This window comes from Triturus cristatus, chromosome 2_1 (genome assembly GCF_964204655.1).
Source record: "Triturus cristatus chromosome 2_1, aTriCri1.1, whole genome shotgun sequence".
NCBI classification, from domain to species: domain Eukaryota; kingdom Metazoa; phylum Chordata; class Amphibia; order Caudata; family Salamandridae; genus Triturus; species Triturus cristatus.
This window is the reverse complement of record NC_140581.1, coordinates 686,519,773-686,541,926: the sequence shown is the minus strand read 5'-3', so window position 1 is coordinate 686,541,926 and position 22,154 is coordinate 686,519,773. Positions and strand designations below refer to the sequence as shown.

The 22,154-nt window shown below is 43.2% G+C and overlaps 1 protein-coding gene across 2 annotated transcripts in view; it reads right to left on the bottom strand.

Moving 5' to 3' along the window:
* The window catches only part of TRIM36 (tripartite motif containing 36), a 640,592-nt gene that overhangs the window by 470,539 nt on the left and 147,899 nt on the right, over positions 1 to 22,154 (bottom strand). The window contains exon 1 of one of the 2 annotated variants that reach the window (XM_085632626.1): positions 20,801 to 21,338. The exons of the other annotated variant lie outside the window; for it this stretch is intronic. Coding sequence (XP_085488752.1) covers positions 20,801 to 20,854 — 54 coding nt within the window. The 5' untranslated portion in view covers positions 20,855 to 21,338. Of the gene's footprint in view, positions 1 to 20,800; positions 21,339 to 22,154 lie in introns of those variants that run through there. 2 annotated transcript variants of the gene reach the window in all.

The window sequence follows — 22,154 nt, the reverse complement described above, 5'->3', positions numbered from 1 at the left end:
GTTGGTTAATTGCGATTCGGTATTTTCACGGATTTCATTTAGCGATTCGTTATTTGCTTACAGTTTTGGTTGATGCATTGGGATTCGGTTTTTTTTAATCGCTAACGGGCGTTTTTAGCGATTCGGTATTTTACCGACTGGATTTTGGCTTGATGCATGAGGCTGTAAATGTTGAAATAAAGACATATTGAAAATGAGTAGGAAAAAACAACCATTTGTGACAATGCGTTCATCTATAACTTTCTGTCACAATGGCCGAATTAAAAAAAATTTACCATCTCATTCATTAGACGCTTTTGGCTGCGGGAATACATGGGGTTTGCAGGTTCTCCAAGAACCCGAGGTCCTCAGAGCAAACAACGAACTGCCCCATACAATGGTTCTTCATTGTGCACCTAGTATAGATCAATTCATATGCTGAAATATGTAGAGAGAAAAATGGGTATCAAAGAAACTATGAACTTCTGAAATGGCCACAAGATATGAAGTTTACGAGGAGTGGTCATTTGCGCATCTCTGAATTTGTGGGTACCAGTACAAGCATATGATTAGAGAGTATTTTTCAAAAGGTCTTCTTTCTTACAAACTGGTTTACATTTGGAAGGCACAAACACAACAAAATCCAATTGGTAAAACCAACTATTCTACTCTTCTATGCTCCCGCAAATCTTCCCATAAAAATGTTACCTCACTTATGTGGGTAGGCATAGCGCCAGGGACAAGAAACTGTCCTAAACGCAACATGGATATATTACTTTTTTTGCCTGAAAACTGACCTTTTTTTTTGCACAGTGGGTGCCTGTGGATTTTGGGCAGCACCTAGGGAAACCTAGCAAACCAACACATTAAAAACTAGACACCTGTCCCTGCGTGCCGATCGTCATTACAGTAGATTAAAATAAAAAACAGACTCCCCTGGTAGAGAGCACCAGAGGGGCCTTTATAGCCCTCCCCAGGGTATATATATTCACTGAAAAAACCATAGGTTTCAGGGGTGTTCTAGTTAGCTGGACTTTTCACTCGTACAAAACCATTGAAATTCCCCCATTATAGGTAGTTCAGCTAACTATAACTCGCGCGCCCGCAATGCACTGCTGAGGACGTCACATATTACATCACTCATGACATCACTCATGACATCTCCAATGACATCACTGATGTTCCCTTGAATCCTGAGGGTCCCTAGGGTCCAACAAGTCCACTAGGTACCTCCAGTAAGCGCCACAGAGCTGCGTTGCAGAGAGGTGTAAAAGGTGGCACGGCCTGGACCACCTCTCTGCAACGCAGCACAGTGGCGCTTACTGGAAGCACCTGGTGGGCTAGTTAGCCCCCAGGGGCCCTCAGGATTAAAGGGGAATTATTTCCCCAACTTAAAACGTGGCATAGGGCATTTGCACACGTCACCTCAGGCCCCGTCCCCTCCCTTCCCCACTGAGTAAACACGCCCTGTGGCCGTTCTAAGTTGGGAGATTAAGTCCCCTTGAATCCTGAGGGTCCTTAGCGGCAAAATAGCCCACTAGGTACGTCCACTAAGCGCCATTGCAGAGAGGTGTAAAAAGGGGCACGGCCTGCACCACCTCTCTGTAACGCAGCGCAGTGGCGCTTACTGGAAGCACCTGGTGGGCTAGTTGGCCCCCAGGGTCACACAGGATCGAAAGGGAATTATTTCCCCAACTTAAAACGTGGCATAGGGCATTTGCACACGTCACCTCAGGCCCCGTCCCCTCCCTTCCCCACTGAGTAAACACGCCCTGTGGCCGTTCTAAGTTGGGAGATTAAGTCCCCTTGAATCCTGAGGGTCCTTAGCGGCAAAATAGCCCACTAGGTACGTCCACTAAGCGCCATTGCAGAGAGGTGTAAAAAGGAGCACGGCCTGCACCACCTCTCTGTAACGCAGCGCAGTGGCGCTTACTGGAAGCACCTGGTGGGCTAGTTGGCCCCCAGGGTCACACAGGATCGAAAGGGAATTATTTCCCCAACTTAAAACGCGGCACAGGGCGTGTTTGCACACGTCACATCAGGCCCGTCCCCTCCCTTCACCACTGTGTAAACGCACCCAGTGGCCGTTCTAAGTTGAGAGATTAAGTCCCCTTGAATCCTAAGGGTCCCTAGGGTCAAACTAGCCCACTAGGTACCTCCAGTAAGCGCCACAGAGCTGCGTGGCAGAGAGGTGTAAAAAGGGGCATGGCCACAGAACACCTGTCTGCAACGCAGCTCCCTGGCGCATACTGGAGATACCTGTTGGGCTAGTTGGCCCTCAGTGACCCTGTATTGAAGGGGAATTAATTCCCCAACTTACAACTCGCCAGGGGGCGTGTTTACAGAGTGCTGCAAGGAGGGGGTGTGGCCTCCGGTGAGATGTCGGTCTTTTATTTATTTATTTCAAGAAAGGGGGCTGTGTGACCCCCCTTCCTTTTTCTAATTTGTTGGCCCTGGGGACCCCATCCCCCAGGGTCTGCCCCCTAATTTATTTATTTTTTAGAGAGAAAAAAAAAAAGAAGGGGGAGCCTTAATCGGCCCCGGGTACCCCAACCCCAGGGCATGGCCTTTTTAAAAACAAATCTTTAGGAGGGGGGCTGCGTTGCCCCCTCCTCGGGCCACTAATGGCCCCGGGGACCCCATCCCCTGGGGCCGGCCTTTGCTTTTTATTATTATTTTTTTTATATATATTTATAGAAATACCTAGGACATGCTGCACAAACCGTATGTACCTATCACCATGACGATTTGCGTGATATTCATTAAAAGGTGACTATGCATACAATGAATCCACGTGGAATGTATTTACACCGCTAGTGAAGCTCTGACGTGTCTGACGCCTTACCGTGCCTAATCCCGGGGCGCCCCCGCCGGTGGGTACTCTCCAAGTAGACACCCTTGTCGTTTATTTATACAAACATGGGTAGCTATTGATGGGCACATTTAATACACACGCACACCAAGCCATTCAAAGGGGATTCGACAAAAATTCGACCAAAACTATGCAAGAAACCCCCCTCACGGTTAATAAAACACACATCCACCGCCGGATGTGTAATACTTTTTAGGTCTCGCCTGAGACAGCGCTTTAGCGCTGCTCTGGCGAGACTTATAGTAAGCACTTTTGGAAGTGCAAACGAGTGCTTTCAGGCCGCCAACTACAGTGCATGTGCTCCGGGCACGCGCACCATTTGGCAGCCTGAAAGCACTCGTTGTCTTTCACTTTCGCGGCCGCTCGGCCGCTTTGATGTTTGATCACTTTCACTTTCGCGGCCGCACTTTAACAAGCTCCCGTTATGCAATTTGGCAAGATTCTGTGCTGGTTTTTCTTTGATTTGCACAATGGCAACTTGAGGGAGCACAGCATGCCGAGCAGTAGCTTTGCATATGGCGGGCTGCGCCTTTCATTTTGTTCTGCACGGTTTGTGTGCGAGTGTGCCCCGAACCATTTGTGCCCTGAGGCTGCTTTGGAGAGCCCAGTGCGCCCGCCGGCAGTGAGAGCTGCCTGCCTGGTCTCTACTCTGCTGGGGGAGGGGGAAGTGCGTGATGTACCTCTGTGCACTGCTGGGGTGTGAGCCTGCATGCATGCCTTGTCGCCGCTCTGCTGGGGGGGCAGTGTGCACTTCTGGGGGTGTGTGGAGCCTGCATGCATGCCTCTGCTCTGCTGGGGCCTGCATGCATGCCTCCGCTCTGCTGGGGGGTGCCGGTGTGCACTCCTGGGGGTGTGACAAATGTATTGAGTTGTTTGCAGCTCAGTCGGTTGCGCTCCGGTTATAGTGGTGTGTGTGTGTATGCGTTTGTCCGTCCCCATAAGTTTAAACGTTTAATCCAGCTGACCCAGCCTTTTGTTCCTTACAGGGGCATGTAACTAGACACTTACTCTCCCCCAGTGTTGTACGTGTCCTTCGGGGACACCATTTTGTATAAGTATCATTGTGTGGCGCTGTGAGTAAAAACTGTTAATTATGTGCCCTTCCGTGGTGCCAGTTACAGTTGCCCCAGGAGACTAAAACTCTAAGTTGGCTTTGCCAGAATTGAAACCTGCGACACCCCCATTCTCTAGCATGAATAAACACGTCCCCGAGTTTTATCACTCGCTAGCCCGCCTTTACTTTTGTTCTGCACGTTTTGTGTGCGAGTATGCCCCGAACCATTCGTGCCCCGAGGCTGCTCCGGAGAGCCTAGTGCGCCCGCCAGCGGTAAGTGCTGCCTGCCTGCCTGCCTGCATGCCTCATCTCCACTGTGCTGTGTCGACCTTCCGACTCTTGGAGTTTGAAAATTCTGTTTCATTTTTCAAGTATTGGAGTACCATTATGTTTTTAATAAGCAACGCGGCACATACACCATGCTGCGCTGCTTACTAAAATCATAAACTATTGAAAAAATAAAATTTAACAAACCGCGCCTTTCTTTTACACAGCGCTGCTCACCAAACTCATTTTGGGCTCTCTGCAAACCCCGCCTCACCCCACTCCAAACAAAGGCGCGGCTCGACCAAACTCTACTTTTTCAATATTTTATTATTTTAATAAGCAGTGCGGCACAGGCAACATGCTACCAGCTTACTAAAAGTATAAAATATTGAAAAAAAGAGTTTGGTGAGCCGCGCCTTTATTTTATTTCTTTAGCAGGCGATCGGGACGGGACAGCAGAGGAGCGTGGGCAGGTCGGGGATGGAGGGGGCTCGGAATGGGAGGGAAGGGCTGGGTCGGGTCGGAGCAGAAGACATGAGTAGTTGCATGATGCTGGGTGGGGGAGGGGCAACAACACTTGGGGAATGCTCAGATTACGGGTATTGGTACACATTTTGTTTACACTTTTGGTCCCCCCTCCCGCCCCCAAACAGGGCTTTGCATTTCCAATGAGGCCTTTGCTGTTACTGTGCTGTAATAGATCCTTGCGAGTTAACTACAATGACTGACCGGGCACATAACAACACACCCAGCCAGGCACATAACACCGGGCCTGCCAGCAGCGCCAGCGAGAACACTCCCTTGGAGAAGAATACCTTTTTAACTCCTTTCATTGATAATGTCTTGCAAGAGTGATGCCACATAATTTTCTCTGTTTTGCCATGTTTGATATGGATGCCATTTGTTTTAATGTTATACTTACCGAACTAATACAATGCCAATAGGTCTAACAAGAGTTTAAGCTATTGGCATTGTAAATGACAATGCCTTTTATTTATTTTTTTTTAAAAATTGGCATTTACAATGTCAATAGCTCAAAATAATGTAAATGCGAGACCTATTGCATTGCAAATGCTTGTTATTTTAATCTCTGGAAAGGAGACGAACCTCACTTGAGAGTCACAGCGCCCTCCTGGCTGAGCCCAATGCTGTGTTACACCCACCAGTGCCCACCGAGTGCCACACACCTCTGAGCCCATTTGAGCTCAAAAACATTGGACGTTTCCTGGCTGAATCGGGTCAGTTGGCATGTAAGGTTGTACTACCACTGCCTCTTCCTTCTGCCCACAATGGTCTATTATATTGCCACAGCCTCTCTTGCCAGTCCTGTATTGTTGGTTTGTTGTCCCTACCCCCCTTTCCACTGCCCTCCATAGTCTGTTGTGCTGCCACTGCCCTTCCTGCCTGCCCAGTGTGGTCAAATTGTTGCCTCTGCACCCTCCTATGTGCCGTCAATTTTCAGAGTCCGTGCCCCTGGCCTCTGCCTCTCAAAAGTATCCTAATGAACAACTAGATTGCTAACATTCTATATTTATTACAAAAGTGTGGAACGCCGGAAGTCATCTTGATGTAATCAAAACTGAAATACCTTGAGCATTTCCTTTAGAAATTACATATATGAGAGGGTCTTATTTGCATCAAAATTATGGTTAGTGCTCTAAAAAACTAAAATGAGGACATATTTTCTGAGTTTTCAAATAGCGACAAAGCACTTTAAAATTATTTGTTATCTTTATGTTTTTTTATCCAGTTGACCACTTGATTAAATGTTGCACTTCGGGGAGAGGATGTGGTGTTACTTCCAGAGCTGCAGACTTTGCAACTGGGGAACCAGGTTGGAGTTTCTGCTTCAGCTCGACATTCTGTGATTCTGGTCAAATCACTTAATCTCCCCATGTCTACAACCAAAAGGAATTTGTTCTAGTGTGATGTACACAATGGTCATGTAAAGCACTCCAATACCTGACAAGTCTGCACTATATAAAACTGCAAATACACAACGATTAAGTGTTTTGCACACTTCTGTCATTGGGCTACATGTGGGCTACATCTGGGTGATATTTGTGCTGCATTTGGGCTCTTTTGTCTCTGGTGGCCATCTTGGGAGATTTATTTGTTATGAAGTTTCCTAATTTCCTCATTTACTGCAGTCTCCTCAGTAGGAAATGCTTTCAGTTTTTTACTTTGATTCTATCAAGAAGGTATTCAGATATGTCACACATTCACCATAAATTCTGAATGTTAGCAGTCTAGTTGCTCATTAGATCACTGTAGTAAAGCTACTGCTCACCACAGTAGTCTGCTGCAGGTATTAAAAGTGCATGTTTCAGTCTGCATGTCAGAATTTTTTAATGAAATAGAAGAGGATTTGAGAAGTCACTCAAAATGTGCTCTAATTTTCTTTCTTCAGCACTAATCATACTTTCTATGGCAAAATGAACCCCCTCATTTTGTTCCTTTTTAATTTAAATGTTTTAAGAGTTACCACTTTATTCCAATCAAGATGGCTTCAGGTGTGCAATACGTTTGTCATAAGTAGGAATGTTAGCGCTCTAGTTGTTCTTTAGAACACTCTGGGAAGCTGCAGTAGAACACAAAGGAATCAACTGACAGTCTCTGCCATTGTTGGATGTACATGTTTTACTGAGAATGTCAGACTTCATTCTCACATGACTGAGAAAGATAATGTGAATTTACAGAAAATGTGCTCTCAGTTTAGCTTACAGATCACCTTCCAAACCTCTGTGGGAAAAGCATGAGAAAATAGTTTTCTCTCAAACATGATTCATGATATCCCAGCAGAAGGCTTTTTCACATGGTAAAATCACCACAATTCATAAAATGAGTATGGTACCATCAACAAATGATTTATAATGTAACTAAAGTCTTAAAACCTTCTATTAACTGCAATGCTTTTTAATGAGGTGCTATCATGTATATTGGTCCCAAGATGGCTGCCAACACTTCTTGGATGAAGTGCTGACAGCCAATCAGATCTCACGATGAGATGTGTGGTTAGGCTCCGCCCAGATATATATGTAATTTTACTTTTGATTTTCTCAGGAACTATTGAACTGATTTACACCATTTAACTAAAAGGCACAACTCTGAACCAAGGGCTACCTTTTTGCCAAATTTGGTGTAATTCTGTTCAGCAGTTAGGGCTGTAGCTGCGATTAAAGGTTCCTATTGAAAATTGCATGGGGAAAACACATTTTGGGACCCCCCTTTTTTCTCGGCCCCCGCTTGACGAATCAGGATAGGAGCGGACCGGAGCGCCCCACCAGTTTTGAAAGCTTCCTAAAGATTCGTCAACCGGCGCCAAAGTTATTCCAAATAGAATGTTGCGGATTTCCTATGGATAATAGGTCCTAACTATAACTATCTACTGGCGACTGCCCGTAGGATGGATGGATAGTTATATTATATTGTATTATATATATTCACTGAAGAACCAAAGGTTACAGGGATGTTATAGTTAGGTTCATGTTTTACCCACACAAAACCATAGAAATTCAGCAGTTGATAGTTATACTTCTGTTAAGAAACGAAACCTTATGGCCTACAGTTACTTAACGGCCCGAGTTATTGTTACTTCAGATAAATATAACAATAAGTATACTTGTAACTGCTGAATTTCTATGGTTTTGTGTGGTTAAAATGTGAACCTAACTAGAAAGTCCCTGTAACCTTTGGTTATTTCAGTAAATTGTATGTTTTTTATGGAAGGTAATATATATAATTAGATCTGCGAGTACCCATGGATCCACATACCTAGATATACAAAGTTATTTTTCTTTATTTACTCCAAAACTATTGAACAGATTTACACCAAATTCCAACAAGCATTGGCATAGCCAATAGGTCTTGCCTTTGGGGCCCTACAAGTGTTTAGAGAGATCTATTGGCTTTCTTTAAGTTTTTAATATGTGTTGTAGAGCATTGTTAATGTTGTGCAGCATGTTTAAAAGTTATAATTAAAAAAGTGTTATAACCATTTGTTACTTTATATATTACCTAGAAAACATTATATACAACTGAAGTATGCTAATAAAAACCAGAATTAACACCAAACATGTGCTCTACTTTTGTTGTTTATGCAAGGAAGGGGGAAGTGGATGGAGGGGTGAGTGGAGGTGTAGGGATGGAGGGGTAGGGGAGGAGTGGAGAGGAGAGGAGGCATGGGAGGAGGGGGAGTGGAGGTGCAGGGAGGGAGCGGTTGGGTGAGTGGAGGTGGAGGGAGGGAGGGGGGGAGTGATGGAGGTAGAGGGAATGAGGGGGAGTGAAGGTGGGAGAGTGGAGGTGGAGGGAGGAGGCAGTGGAGGTGGAGGGGGGTGGTGGAGGTGGAGAGGGGGAGGTGGAGGGAAGGGAAAGGGGAGTGGAGGTGGAGTGGGTAGAGGGAGTGGAAGTGTAGGCACGGGGAGAGGTGTAGGGAGGGAGGAGGGGTGGAGGTGGTAGTAAAGGTGCAGGAAGGGATGTGGGAGTGGAGGTGGTAGTAAAGGTGCAGGGATGGATGTGGGAGTGGAAGTGGTGGTGGGAGCGGAGGTGGCGAGGGGGAGTCGAGGTGGAGGGAAGGGAAAGGGAAGTGGAGGAGGTGGAGGGTGGGAGAGGGGTGACATTAACTTGGGAGAAAAACTACACAAAGTTTGTGTTGTGCATTATTGTTACCGAAAGGCGTGGTGGTTTGGGAGCAGCGCTTGTTGGTTTATGCGCAGGTGTTGTTACGGGAAGTAAAGCATTACAGGAAGCAGGCGATGTCATGTTTTAATTCAGTTTGCCTATGTGGGTACCGGCAGACTCCTGCTAAAATTAAGGCCCCTGCAGGGGCCTGTGTTAAATACCTAGGTTGAAGTAAGAGTTAAACGCGGGCCACAGGTGAGGGTTAGTGATACTAAAAATAACAAAGATATAACACAGGCAACCCTGTGGTGGAGAGGAGTTCATGCACAAGGGAAGAAGCGAGGTACATTTCCACAGTTGGGGTGAACGACAGGACAGGAGCACCAAGCACAAGAGGGGGAGTGGGAGGGGCTGCAATGCCTCTTGGTATCACGGAAACCAGGAGCAACGTACTGACGCTCCGGGCGCTGCAAAAAGCAGAACAAACTCGGTGTAAACAAGCGGTCTTCACTTTTGAAGCACTGCACTCATGCTTGTGGCGGCATCCACCTTGCGGGAGCGAGCAGCGGCCATATGCTTGTCTCTTCTCATAAGTTTGGTTGGAATCACTCCAAATTCAGAGGTAACTACTAAAAGTCAATTAAATAGGCTTTGTCTGACGACATCCAGGACCCACTAGAAGATGTTGTTGGGTCGATGAAGTACTGAGCAGACCTTCAAGGGTTTGGGGAAGGCTGTTCTACTTCTGGATGAGTTGTTCTCAATGGTTTGCAGAACTTCTATAGCTGGACAAAAATGCTGCAACCAAGGCCCTTACGTCTTTTCTCCTAGTAGGAAATCTCAGTTTTCAATGACACTCTTCCTTGCCACAAAGGATCTACCTGGAGCCCAAGGACTGCACAAAATGTCTAGTTACAACTTCCTTTTACCCATGAATGGCACGGCAAATATAATAAAAAAAACAGACTTTTTCTTGACATCTCCTAATGCAGGACCCAGAAGCTTTGTTTACCGAATGGAACGGTGTAGCCACTATTTTTAGGTCGAGCCTGCAGGCAGCGTGCAAGCGCCGTCAATTCGCAACAACCTTTTGTATCTTAATTTTTTTTTAAGCTCCAGCATCACTTCCTTGACTGTGTGTTGAGCATGAACCAAGCACAGATCGATTTTCTATTAATTAGTGTTCGTCCGCTGCTGGCGTTGTGATTGAGGTACTATTTTGTCTTTTGGGGAACATTTTTATATAACGCAAACTCGTCAGAACCCAAAGGTACTGGAGCTCTTTACATAAGCACGAGTGACATTAAACAAGTTCACATTCACTTTTTAAGGCAGGGCTACAAGTTTGCTTTTGCTGACGAGACTGGTCGCAAAACCATTTAAATCCAAGTGTTCATTCTGCCTGTTCGTGTCCACTTGCATAACACATTGTTTTGATCGTTGGGATCGGTCAAAAAAAAAAAACTTGTCATATGGTGGACGTTTTGGTTTCTGCTCCTGTACGACATATTTAGGACTAATTACTTTTTCCTGGCTCATCCAAGTGGTGAATAATAAACATTGGTGGAAGCTCAGTGTCCCTACGACAGCATCATTTACTTTTCCAAAACTTTCTTGATTTTAATAGCATTAATCAAATTTTTGTTTCCCTTTGTAGCACGAGCAATGATAGCAAAAAAATGAATTTGGTTTCTTTTTCTCAATCATATTTTATCCAGATTTCATCAATAGCATGAACGGTCCTAAAAAGCTTGTGCATTGTTTCGGGCACCTCTGTAATTGGCACCATTTGCCGTCATGCAGCTAGAGCCAAGTACATTTAAGTGATCCCTGGGCAGTAAACAGGAATACATTCTGCATTTCTAACCCTGTGGTTGGGAGTTTTGCTGTCAAGAAGTCACAGAACCAAGCGCTAACTGCCCCGGGGACAACAAAAATGCAGGCCTTAAAATGTTGCGTTCTGAAAATGGTACAGCGGTGATTGTTACCATCCATTATTTTTAAATATTGGGCTGCGCATAAAGCTATTTGCTGGGAATGCGCTAATGAAGAGGGTGGGAATCGGAAGCTGTGCGGATTTTTCTACACTTGCAACAGTTGTCATGGTTAAGAACGCTGATATTTTACATTTATCATATTCTCTCTGTTGCCTGTCTTCTCCTCTGTATGATCCTATTTCTCTACCTACTGCTTCACACTCCGATTATTCCTTTCACCTTCCCTTCCTGGTCTTGTCGCTCCTCATTTTCCACCCTGCTTATCATCTATTTAACGCCAATTGTTTCTTATCACCTTTCTCTCTTGCTTTGTTTGCTTTTTTTCCTTGCTTTCTGTAATCTTCATGCTGGATTCTTTTCCTGTTTCGCTCTTGCCTCTCCTTTTTTTTAATCTCCTATTCTCTTACTAATCACTTTACCTTTAACTTGCTTCCCTTTCTTTCTGTTTTGTCTCGTGCCTGCTCCATTTTCTCTTCTTTCCTATATTTCTTTCTGGTATTGCTTCTTCATCTTCCCTACGGTTAGCTTCCCCTAGCTCATCTTCCTAGACTTATATTTTCATGCACAAGATGTTTCCAGCAGCATGACCCATGTTTTACACGCATTCACAAATAGTTTGCAGTACTTTTTTTTTTTTTTAAACGCCATAGCAGTGCTAAAGAGAAAAAGCTACTGTGCACCTTTCAGATCAGGTTTTCTTCAGTGTGTTTGTAGTTGGATAGAGTGTAATGTTAAAACAAGCACTGGCAAACCCAATAGGTCATGCCTATGTGAGATCTATTGGATGTGTCAGTGTTTTAGCTATATTGTACAGCAGAGAAGCTGCTCTTCAGTATGGCTGAAAGTAAGGAATAAACGCTATGACACGGTCAGTGCTGACCGCGTGATAGCACTTTTTTCTGTATGTTCAGCCATGGTGCACAGCAGCCACGCTGCGGTACAAATTGGCTAAATAAAACCTTGACAAAGTCAACAGCTTGTGCGTAGGCGAGACCTATTGGTTTTGCAAATGCTTGTTTTGAGTGGCGTCTGCAGTCCATAATTAAAGTTTGTGATGCCCTTGGTCGGAGACTGTCGACTGGAAATATGTTACCATTAGCTGTGTTGCGGTACGATCTACATATACTGCTACACACGTAGGTAAGATATTAAAACCATGGCAAATAGTATACCACACATACAAGTGCTAGACAGACCCACACATAAAATGCACACATTATCCACATCACAAAATGGTATCAAAGCATGACTAAAATTGGCAAAACTTCGATACAATATTAAAAGTTTCCCCTCAACAAAGAGAACCTCACATACAAGCTATAAAAAGGTGTTTAAATCCAGCAGTTAGGCACTAACTGGAGATATTCAAATGCAGCACTGCTCTTAGTCGCTTTGTCACAGTTATGTAAATAAGGTATCCAAATATCATTTTCGTGTCAAAATTTTAACTGTTAAACTAATGTGTCTTACAGCAGCAGTAAAACAAATCCAGGGTAAAACAAGACAATACAATTTGAAAGCACAATACTGCACTCACATGTCAATTGCAGAATAAGAATTAGGGAGAATATAGTAGGTGTGAATCGGCAATAACAAATTTTTAACAGTTACTGTGTGATGCCAAACTTACTGAATTGTGCCAATGGTAGCTGACAGAACCTCGCGTAAATAACCTGCCCTTCCCCTTTTTACCAGAGTAAATAGATTTGGGCAAATAGCTTTGACATTCTCCTAGAGAATAGGTATTCTGATCGTACCTGGATGGTAAGGAGTCAATGTCATACGACTTTAAAACACAACTTTAATCTGATTTCATTAAATTGCAGGTATTAACCGTCAATGTACCAGATACGTGTCCATTTCAAAATCCTCAGTGAGGTTTCTAGTTAGCAAGCCTAGTTCCTGTTAAAATCTACCTCCAGATAAGACTTTTAAAAGATTTGAAGTTTCAGTGTTAAATTTAAAGAGGGTTTATCACAATACTCTTGGAAAAAAGAAACTTGTTAGACTGAACTCAATATGGATCTGAGCATCAACAGTTGTCGATTAGCACAAATAATGACATGAATGCAATGCTGTAGGCTAAGCAAACTTGATAATTTGCCAGGGAAAACCTCAAAGCCATAGGCTAGTGAAGGTAGCAGTTCAGCACGAAATAAAGAAAAGATCAGAACAATAGCTGGCCAGACTAATTTGACACAGAGGGGTCAGGCAAGGATGTGTCCCGGCCCCCTTTCTTTTTTAGGTCGAGCCTAGAGCAGCGCATACGCTGCTTGCTCGACTTTTAGTAAGAGGGTTTTCAAAGTGCTACCAGAGGCTTTGGCTGGCCTCAAGCTTGCGTGCATGAGAACGCGCGCAGACGCCATCTGTCTTTTCTCTGTCACGGGTAATTAAGTGCATCGCGATCACTTTACCTTTCGGCGCCCGCGCGGCCAATGCTTTTCGCGCGCGCTTGTTTCAGTAGGCACACTCCTGTGCCCTCTGAGGTACTTCCTTTTAACAAACTCAAGTTTCTCTCCTTGTAATAAGAATAACCACAATGTTTTCTTTCTACAAATACAAATTCCTGAGATTACACGCCTTTAATCTTCTTTCCAGCATAAAGCCTGTGGCTTGTATTCTCTTACTTATTTGTATTCATACTGCCACCTACTGTCTATTTGTTTAATTACCTCATTGAATTTCACTGTTTACTCATGGCAACTTATGTTTTTTCCCTAATAATCCTTTACTTTCTGCCTTTGTGTCTCACTCCACGTCTTGCACCTTTATTAATTGGCAATAATTTTGCATACTATTTTGCTGCTCTTTCTTTATGCTGCCGGTTAATTTCTTTGTTACATAACATTCCATGCCATATTTCTTTAAATACACTTTTTCCACGCGTTTTTCGCTCCCACGCATTTTCAATGTAATATTGATTGTTTTTCCTGGTGAACATGATTTTTAATAGCTTTTTTGCGCTGCTGCTTGCCTTCTGACTTAGCCATCACACACAGTTTTAAAACATATTTTTAACACAATTTCTTGCCTCGCTTGCCGCTCGCTGTCCCTCCCATTTTCCCTTTTTAATTCGCATTTTCCCTTCAGTTTTTTAAGTACAACTGATCGCTGCACTCCATTCCTTTATTTATTCTTGTTTGTTTCCTCTACTTCCTGGTTACTTTTTGCGCACATTCCACTTTTTCATTTTTGGATGGAAACCTCCAATGTAATTAATTGCATGTATATTTCTTTTGTCCCTAGTCCCCCATTTTCTATAACTTTTACTTGTCTGTACATTATCTATTTTGATTTAAAAAATCCCTCGCTTATACTGCTCCCGATTTTGTTTTCTTTCAAGCTAACTTCCACTGTACTTTCAATTTCTCTTCCACTCCCACTCTTCTCTCCTCTACAAGTTTTACTCGACTGCACATCCGTTTTGCTTCATTTTTACTTACGTGCACATCAGTTTTATTTAAAGAAACTGCTTTCTACTCATTGCTCTCAATTATTTTTCCCACTCACACGTCTACTGTCATTTCATTAACCCTCTCTTTCCTTTTACACTTTCAACAAGCATTGGCATAGCCAATAGGTCTCGCTTTTGGGACCTTATAAGTTTTTAGCCATGCAACAGTTGATGTTATTGCACCAAGGATATTGTGCTGCATAACTAAATACTTATAAGGTCCCAAAAGCGAGACCTATTGGCTATGCCAATGCTTGTTAATTTTTATAATAATGGTTTGGGTGAGGCACTCTTGAAAGACAATCAAGATTTCCCTCAAGCAGCTGGACACCCAATACCAGCTCTCCTATATGAGGATGACGCGGTACTGATGTCCCGTACACAAGTAGGCCTCCAGAGGGCTTTAGACAGCTTTACCAATTTTATGAAAGATCTCGGTCTAAGAGTGAACACCTCAAAGTCTTTTATGATGCTGTGCGGCCATGTTATCAAGAGGTCCAAGGATATGTTTGTGACAGGACAGGAGATTGGGGTCACCAAGAGATTCTTGTATCTTGGAATTCTCTTCGACCAAAATGACACCTGGGTACAGGCAGTTTCAGCGAAAAAACTAGCTCCTCTAAAAACAATTAACACCCTTACCAACTTCGCAAGAAAATTGGGTAGGAGACCACCTGTAAAGCTTATTAAAATTTATAAAGCAAAGTGTGTCTCCATGCGGTGTACGGGGCTGGGGTCTCGCTGATTTGCTTCCAATCCAACGGGTGGAAAACACTTTTTTAAGAGACATTCTATAACGAATAGTACCTCATCGTACATATGTCATGCTGAGTTGGGCCTTCCCTTCATTTCTGATTTAATAAAGCTAGAGCCAATTCTTTTATGACTCAGGCTCTGGACTAAAGAAGAAACAAAGTGAAAAAGAGACATTCTTACAGATAGTCTGAAATTGGAAGGGGCCCTAAAGATTCCATGGCTAAGATATGTCCGAGACTTTTTACAAGATTTAGATCGTATAGAATATTTTACCAATCCAAGAACTACTCAGATGATAACGAGGAAGGAATTAAAAAAAGAGGGCCTTCTGTTATTGGATACTATTACAATGTCATCAGAGATTACAAAACCAACCGTCCTGCACAATCAGTTGATTTTAACTACTTTTAATATTCAACTCTATTTAATTTTTGTACCAGGTGTTTTTGACAGGTTTTTATTGACCAGATTTAGGTTGGGGGTTTTTCACAGACTTGTTACCCTTCCTAAAATGAACGTCTGGGCTCAAGATCTTCAAATGTGTCCTTATAATAACTATTCAGCACAGTCCACGATACATGTCGTTCTTTTTTGTAGGTTTTATACTGATGTGAGGAACGTTTGTATATTACCAGTTTTAAAACCGTTGGTGCTCCGACAATGTCAACCTGCTCTCCTTGTATTGCAACTTTTGGATATTGAGCAGTGTTTTCAGGATTGTAACTTTTTAAAAACGAGCATTGAGTCATAGGAAATGTAGGTTTATTTAATTAATTTTTATCAAGAAATTGGAACTATGAAATATCTATTCTGTCTAAAATCTTATAATTATGGAAAATATGTTTAATTGTCTGGTATTTTAACCTATGAAATGACCGATGTGTTTATTTTTATGTGCTTTTATGATTGTTTGATATGGCAATCGAATAAAGCTTTCTTTGACTTCTTTGACACAGTATCTCCTTGTTGTATTTACCACTGTATTTGTCTTGTTATACACATCAAATGCCTGGAGACATGTGTAATCCAACTGTGGTGCGTGTCACTTCTTGAGTGAGCCACCATTATTAGGGTCCATTGGTGAAGCCTTCTTTTGCAAATACAGCACTGTGCAAGATTATGAGAGGTGAGCTGCTCTGGAACGGAGTGATAAGACTTAACCAATACAGCAGGTCCTGCTTTATAATTTACATAGGTGGCCCCTTTTTCTAGAACCCTCAAGAGCAGCTCTCGCGTTGTTCTTTGCAAAGAAGGATTTGTTTTAGGGAGCAGAACTACTGACAACTTCATATCACCACCTGCCCCTGAAATTAAATTCAGATTCTCTCTTAAACGGCAGAATACTTTAGTTAATTTTACTCCCCGTATATATATACTGGAGCTGGGTAGTCTATTCTGCTTCGGCTCTAATTTGAAGCAGTTATTTATTTTCCTAATCGCCTTTCTGACAACCACCTGGAGCAGAACTGCCAACTCTGCTCCAGACAGCTGCTTCATCTCCTCATTTGATGAGGAAACTATTCTGTCACTCAAAGAATTCTTTATTCAATCAGAGCCTGACCATAAAAGCACAAAGTAAAAAAGACAATACATAATAAAATTTAATAAAATCCCCCAAATACCATTTTGAATTCATTAAAAGGTTACAGAAAGGTCTTTCATGACGGCATGCACTTCTAAAAAGTTAACAATTACAATTTTTGAATTATATTTTTCCTCAGTTTCTAAGCAGCAAGTATATAATTTAGGACAGAGAAACAGATTGTTGGGTTAGACAAACAGTGTACAAAAAATTATATGACAACTTCATATTATTTAACATGGGACATAAGAAACTGATTAGTATAGTACAATACAATGTGCAAAAAAGCATAAAGGGCGATGTGGATTGAAAAGACAGCATCACATGGGCACCACAGAAGCTTAGCAAACCCAGTTCCTGACCTGGGAAATGCCACTTAAAAATGGACCATGTTCAGTCGTAACAGTGTGAGATACCAATGCTGAGCATAGATTTTTTTCAAGTTTAGGTACGGTTCCGTTCCCATGGAAGTAGAGATAGGCACATACCTTACTACTGTGGCCATATTAAGCACCTTAGCAATTCTAACCTTCTCGTTATGCTCCAGGAACTTTACTTTTACCAACGCCTTTGACCTGGTGTTAATGCTACCTGGACAATCAAAGATATTGCTCAAACCCAAGTTGGAAAAGGTATTTTTAACATTTGTCAACCAGGGGATGGCTGTCATATAGCTAGAGTTCATATAGTCCAGTATTACCTTGCCCGTAAATGTAGACTTGCGAGTAGACCAAAGTTTCAGCCACAGTAGAAGAGGGGTCAATCTAACTTGGTCCTCTTCCAAGTAACCAAGGCCAATATCCTGATGAGAAATAAAACTAGGCGTGGTTTTGGGGACGGCTAAAAGTCTACACAAAAAAAAAAACAGCAGTCTGTAATTTACCCAAACCTGCATATCGCCATACACAGGCTCCATGTGTCCTGAAGAGAGACACTTACTTTTATAAAGTGTAGACATCTCGCTTAGGAGCTTATGACCGTTTGTACATATCTACAAATTTATTCACACGAAGCCACCATCTTCTGTGTTATCAACACAGTTATCCTGTCCCAATTCAAGTTTGCATCAAATGAAATGCTCAAATAATTAAAAATAGATACTTTTAGTTCTTGTATTCTTTGGCCCACAAGTCATTATAAAAGATTTACCGTGGGTAATCTTAACCGTCAAATTATTAAGCGCCTCTAAAAGTGCCTGCAATCTATTTGCTATACTTGTGATAAGAACTGCATCATATGCGTATAAAAGTACAGGGACCAGGCGGGGGCCTATCTTTGGGACATCCTTTACACCAGATGCTTAAAAAATACATGATGGCATTTATAAAAAATACAAATAAGTAAGGTGCCAAAAAGCAACCCTGCCCTACCCTACCCTTCTTGTAACTAATCCCGGGCGGTGAACTCTGCTCCGTTTGTGGAGTTTTCTGCACTTCGTGGAGCACGCGAAGTTCCGCAAAACTCTGCTCCACTATGAGTGGAGTTTTTTTCCTCGCTCGTGCTCTCCAACGTGAAGTTGGCGAGCGTGAGCGAGGAAAATCTACCTCCCGGTGAGATTTCTCAACGCGGGCAGTTGAATTTCTTAATGCAGGCAGTCGCGACCGCTCACGTTGAGAAACCTTCTGTTCGCGTTGAGAAAGTTGCCGCTCGAGTAGAAAATCTACTTGAGCCGCAGAAAAGAAGCAGCCTCTTGCGCTGCGTGTGGTGCCATTCGCATTGATTTTCCAGCACAGGACAAACACCCGTCGCTGAAAATCAACATGAACAGTCAGGACCAAGCGCACTTTGCCGTTTGCTGAACTCCACGTAGTGCGGTGGAGTTTTTGGGTCAATTTGCAGAGTTCTGCATAGCGGAACTCCGCCCAGGCCCACATGTAACCTTAATGGGGTTCGTACAGTCACTATTAGGTGTATAATGGACTTCTGTGGAGGTATTCAGTCACTCAAAGGGAACCTTCTATCTGCTGGTAAGAGGCCACACCATCATATGTTTTAGCCCAAATATGAACTCTAGCAGGTGCCATGTAGCACCAACCACAATGAAAAACGCATTCACCCAAACAAATACCTTGTATAAAAATGCAGTCGAATGACTTTATCCTAACATGAGCTAGTTCACACTGGCAGCAACTTTCATGCAATCAATGAAGAAAGTGCAGATGATGTACTCCATTTCACAGGACCACCAACTGGCGCACCTAGGTGGTCAAGATGTACTAATATCCACTTATACAACAGCTGGCCAGCTAAGCGGCAGGATAAACCCCCCCCCCCATGGGCGATTAGATGCTAAATAAATCCTCATAACATAACTAGGGGTGAGTTTGTTACCGCTTTTGTCCAACTTACAATTTCCCAGCACCCAATAGAAATAATTAATCAGTTGCACCTGGCAGTTCGGAGATTGAATGGTTGTGGGTCCCAAGGCAGGGATGTTCAACAGAGGTGGCTGTATGTATTCAGTAATCAGGGATTTCCTCAATCCCACATCAGTTTGATTCGGGGAGAGTATCGCTTAGAATGTCAGAACTAATGTGAATTGGTACTTGTTGATACAGAAAAAAATAACATGGCCCCGACAACAGCTGGTGGCCTGCAACTTTCATAATAGCTGAGAGGATGAAATGTAATACCAGTGTTAGATGCTTTTATAACTAGAAGGAGAGATTCTATTTGGTCTGAGTGATGTTAAGGATAGAAAGGAATGTTGACAGGAGAGATCTGAAGGTGGCTAGCCTGGGAGAAAATTTTACTGTCAGGTCGGTGCCTGGATGTCCATACATGATGTGGCAAAGAGTTGGTCAGCTACTGGAGAACACAGCTACTAATACTACCTGAAATGGTAACTTACTCATTTGAAATCAAATGTAGATCTCCTGAACAAAGTTAAAGGAGTGAGCATATCCCCCGATTTTCATGACACTATAATGCCACTAGAATAGATGCTAGGAGCTAATAGTGTCTTGATCTACATATTTATCCTGATTAAACAAGCTGGTACCATTAATTCATTAAAGACATGCGGTCACCCAAAAACTTACATTGCAAGACAAAACAACATTTTCTATGATTCATATGTGTGTGGTGACTAGTGAGTGTGTCTTTCTTAAATATCTTTGTGGTGTAGATTTGAATCAGAGATGTGGAATCAGATTTTTATTTTTGTGCCAAGACTTCATATCAAAACTTGCCTCTTAATCCCTATTTTACACTTCATAATATTCCCGAGCTTTTATTTGGAGAGTAATGATGATAGGGTATCTAGCAGCGTAGTCAACTAGTCGGAGAAACTCCTAAAGGTTAAACCTGCACCTTAATTAGGCGAACAAGCTATTCATTCACCCTGTTCTCGTTAACTGAAGGTGGACCATGATTATTATCATCTTCAGATTTTGTCAATTGTCATACTGACAGAAGCATTTGCAGATCTGGAATGTTGTCTCTAAGAAAGTCTGTATTCTCACAGTTGTCAGAAATTTACTGGGAATAACCTATTTTCTCTTTTGTCTTGGCCGAAACAATAACTGGGGATTGATAAAGTACATGTCTTCCTCTATTATGCGTTTATACGAAGGACTTTGCAATATACCTTCTTTTAAACGCCTGTTTGTATTGGTGTGCTGCGTATTCCCCCTTGTGATTTTCGGTAGCCTTCAATAAAATCACAGCAATAAGAAATATCTGCTTTCTACGGATTAGCTAGACGGAGGAGCTTCTCTTTTTTTTTTTAAAGCACGAAGGCTGTGTTTGCACTTTTTTTTTTTTTTAAATAGGCGGACACGTGCACAGAGACCACGACTGATAGAAGAACTTCCGGCAGCAAGGGGACCAATAGTTAATTTCCCGTGATTTCGAAGACACCAAGTTTTGCCAAAGCGTAATAACTTTGCGTCAAAATAAACTATTTTATGCGCATCGCGTTACAGTTTTCAGCCCGATAACTAAACAATTGACAGGCTTATCTACCACCGCTTATCGCTGCTTACAATGAAACCCCAGGGGCAGAAAGAAAACAATATCCTGCGGAATACTGGGGAGGAGGAAAGGCTGACCCTGCTCCCTGAGGGCACAGTCCACAATGCCGCAGATCACAGGCAGTTATGGGGGAGGGACACATGGTTGTAAGAGACTGTGGGCCAATTTGGCACGAAAAACGTTTGAGTTCCTACCCATGCCAGGCGCACCCAACCCTCCCTCCCCAAGATGCCGCGGTACTCACGGGGATCTCTGCCATGGCTAGCATCATCTCCTCCATCAACTCGTCTTCCTCCATAGCCGCTCCCACGGGTGCAGGCGCTCACACGCCCCGGCAGCAGGGATTCCGTGGGCGGGGCTTGGGGCGGGGCTTGAGGCGGGGAGGAGCGGCCACGCGCCGGGACTCACGCGATTCTTGTGATGTGGCGGTTGGGGTCCGAGCGGCTGGCACGGTAGAGGACGCGCACCCTCCCTACAATCCGCCACTGCTGGGATGGGGGCGGAACCGCTGTCCCCGGCCCGAGCGGTTGAAATCCCTGCCCTCAGTGCCGGATCCGCGGGAAGGCAGAGGGGGGTCTACTGCGTCACAGCCAAACCAACTGCACAATGTGCTGACACAGGGAGGAGGTAGCCCAACTAATGCCCGCGTACAGCAACAGCATCGACGGGTTGGTAGACGGTTGGTGACCGGGGCTAGCTTATTGGAGGCGCAAAGCTTCTATGAGAGAAAGATCGTGTGCTACAGGTGCCCAGCCATACCATAGACGCTTTACTTATCCCGGCTCTAGAGGACGCGTGCAGGTGTGGTTCTTCGCTTGCTGTCTAGCTCTTACGTTTCTCTGCGATCATCCCCTCCCCCGGGAATGCTAACTAACCTTCGAATAATGAGGAGATAAGTGACTGTATTCTGGCGATATTAGATACTTCGAGTACTGGGAGGAGAAATATATGAATTTGGGTTTTCTATTTGAAGAGGACGTTAGCACGTTTCACAGGGATTAATTATCTGGACTTATATTTACTCAGTTCAAACAAGGAAAATAAGTAGATGCATATGATTTGACTGTCTGCTGTGCTTTAAACACGTCTTTCTGTTATGTAGACTGCTTTGATACAGATGTAGTGCTTATACTGTGGTTTTCAATCTTAAACACTATTGATGAACCGGGAGAGGTGTTAATCCTTTAAGGAGTTTGTTGCTCCACAACTGGACTTGGTCAATATGGAAATTTAATATCAAATAACACCTCAGAATTAGACGTAAAGCACATTAGGCTTTGCAATGAAGACTGAAAATAATTAAAATGGAAACCATGAAGGTTTATTAAAAATGTAAAGGTATTGCAGAAAGAACAAGCATTTACAATGCAGTAGGTCTCGCATTTATGCGAGTTTGAGCTATTCACATTGCAAATAACAATGCCTTTTATTTTTGTTTTCGTTTTTAAAACATAAATAAAAGGCATTGTCATTTACAATGCCAATAGCTTAAACTTGCGTAAATGCAAGACCTATTGCATTGCAAATGCTTGTTTCTTTTTCTTTCAAGGACTACTGAACAAATAGCCAGAACTGGCTGAAGAGGTCACACATGACCG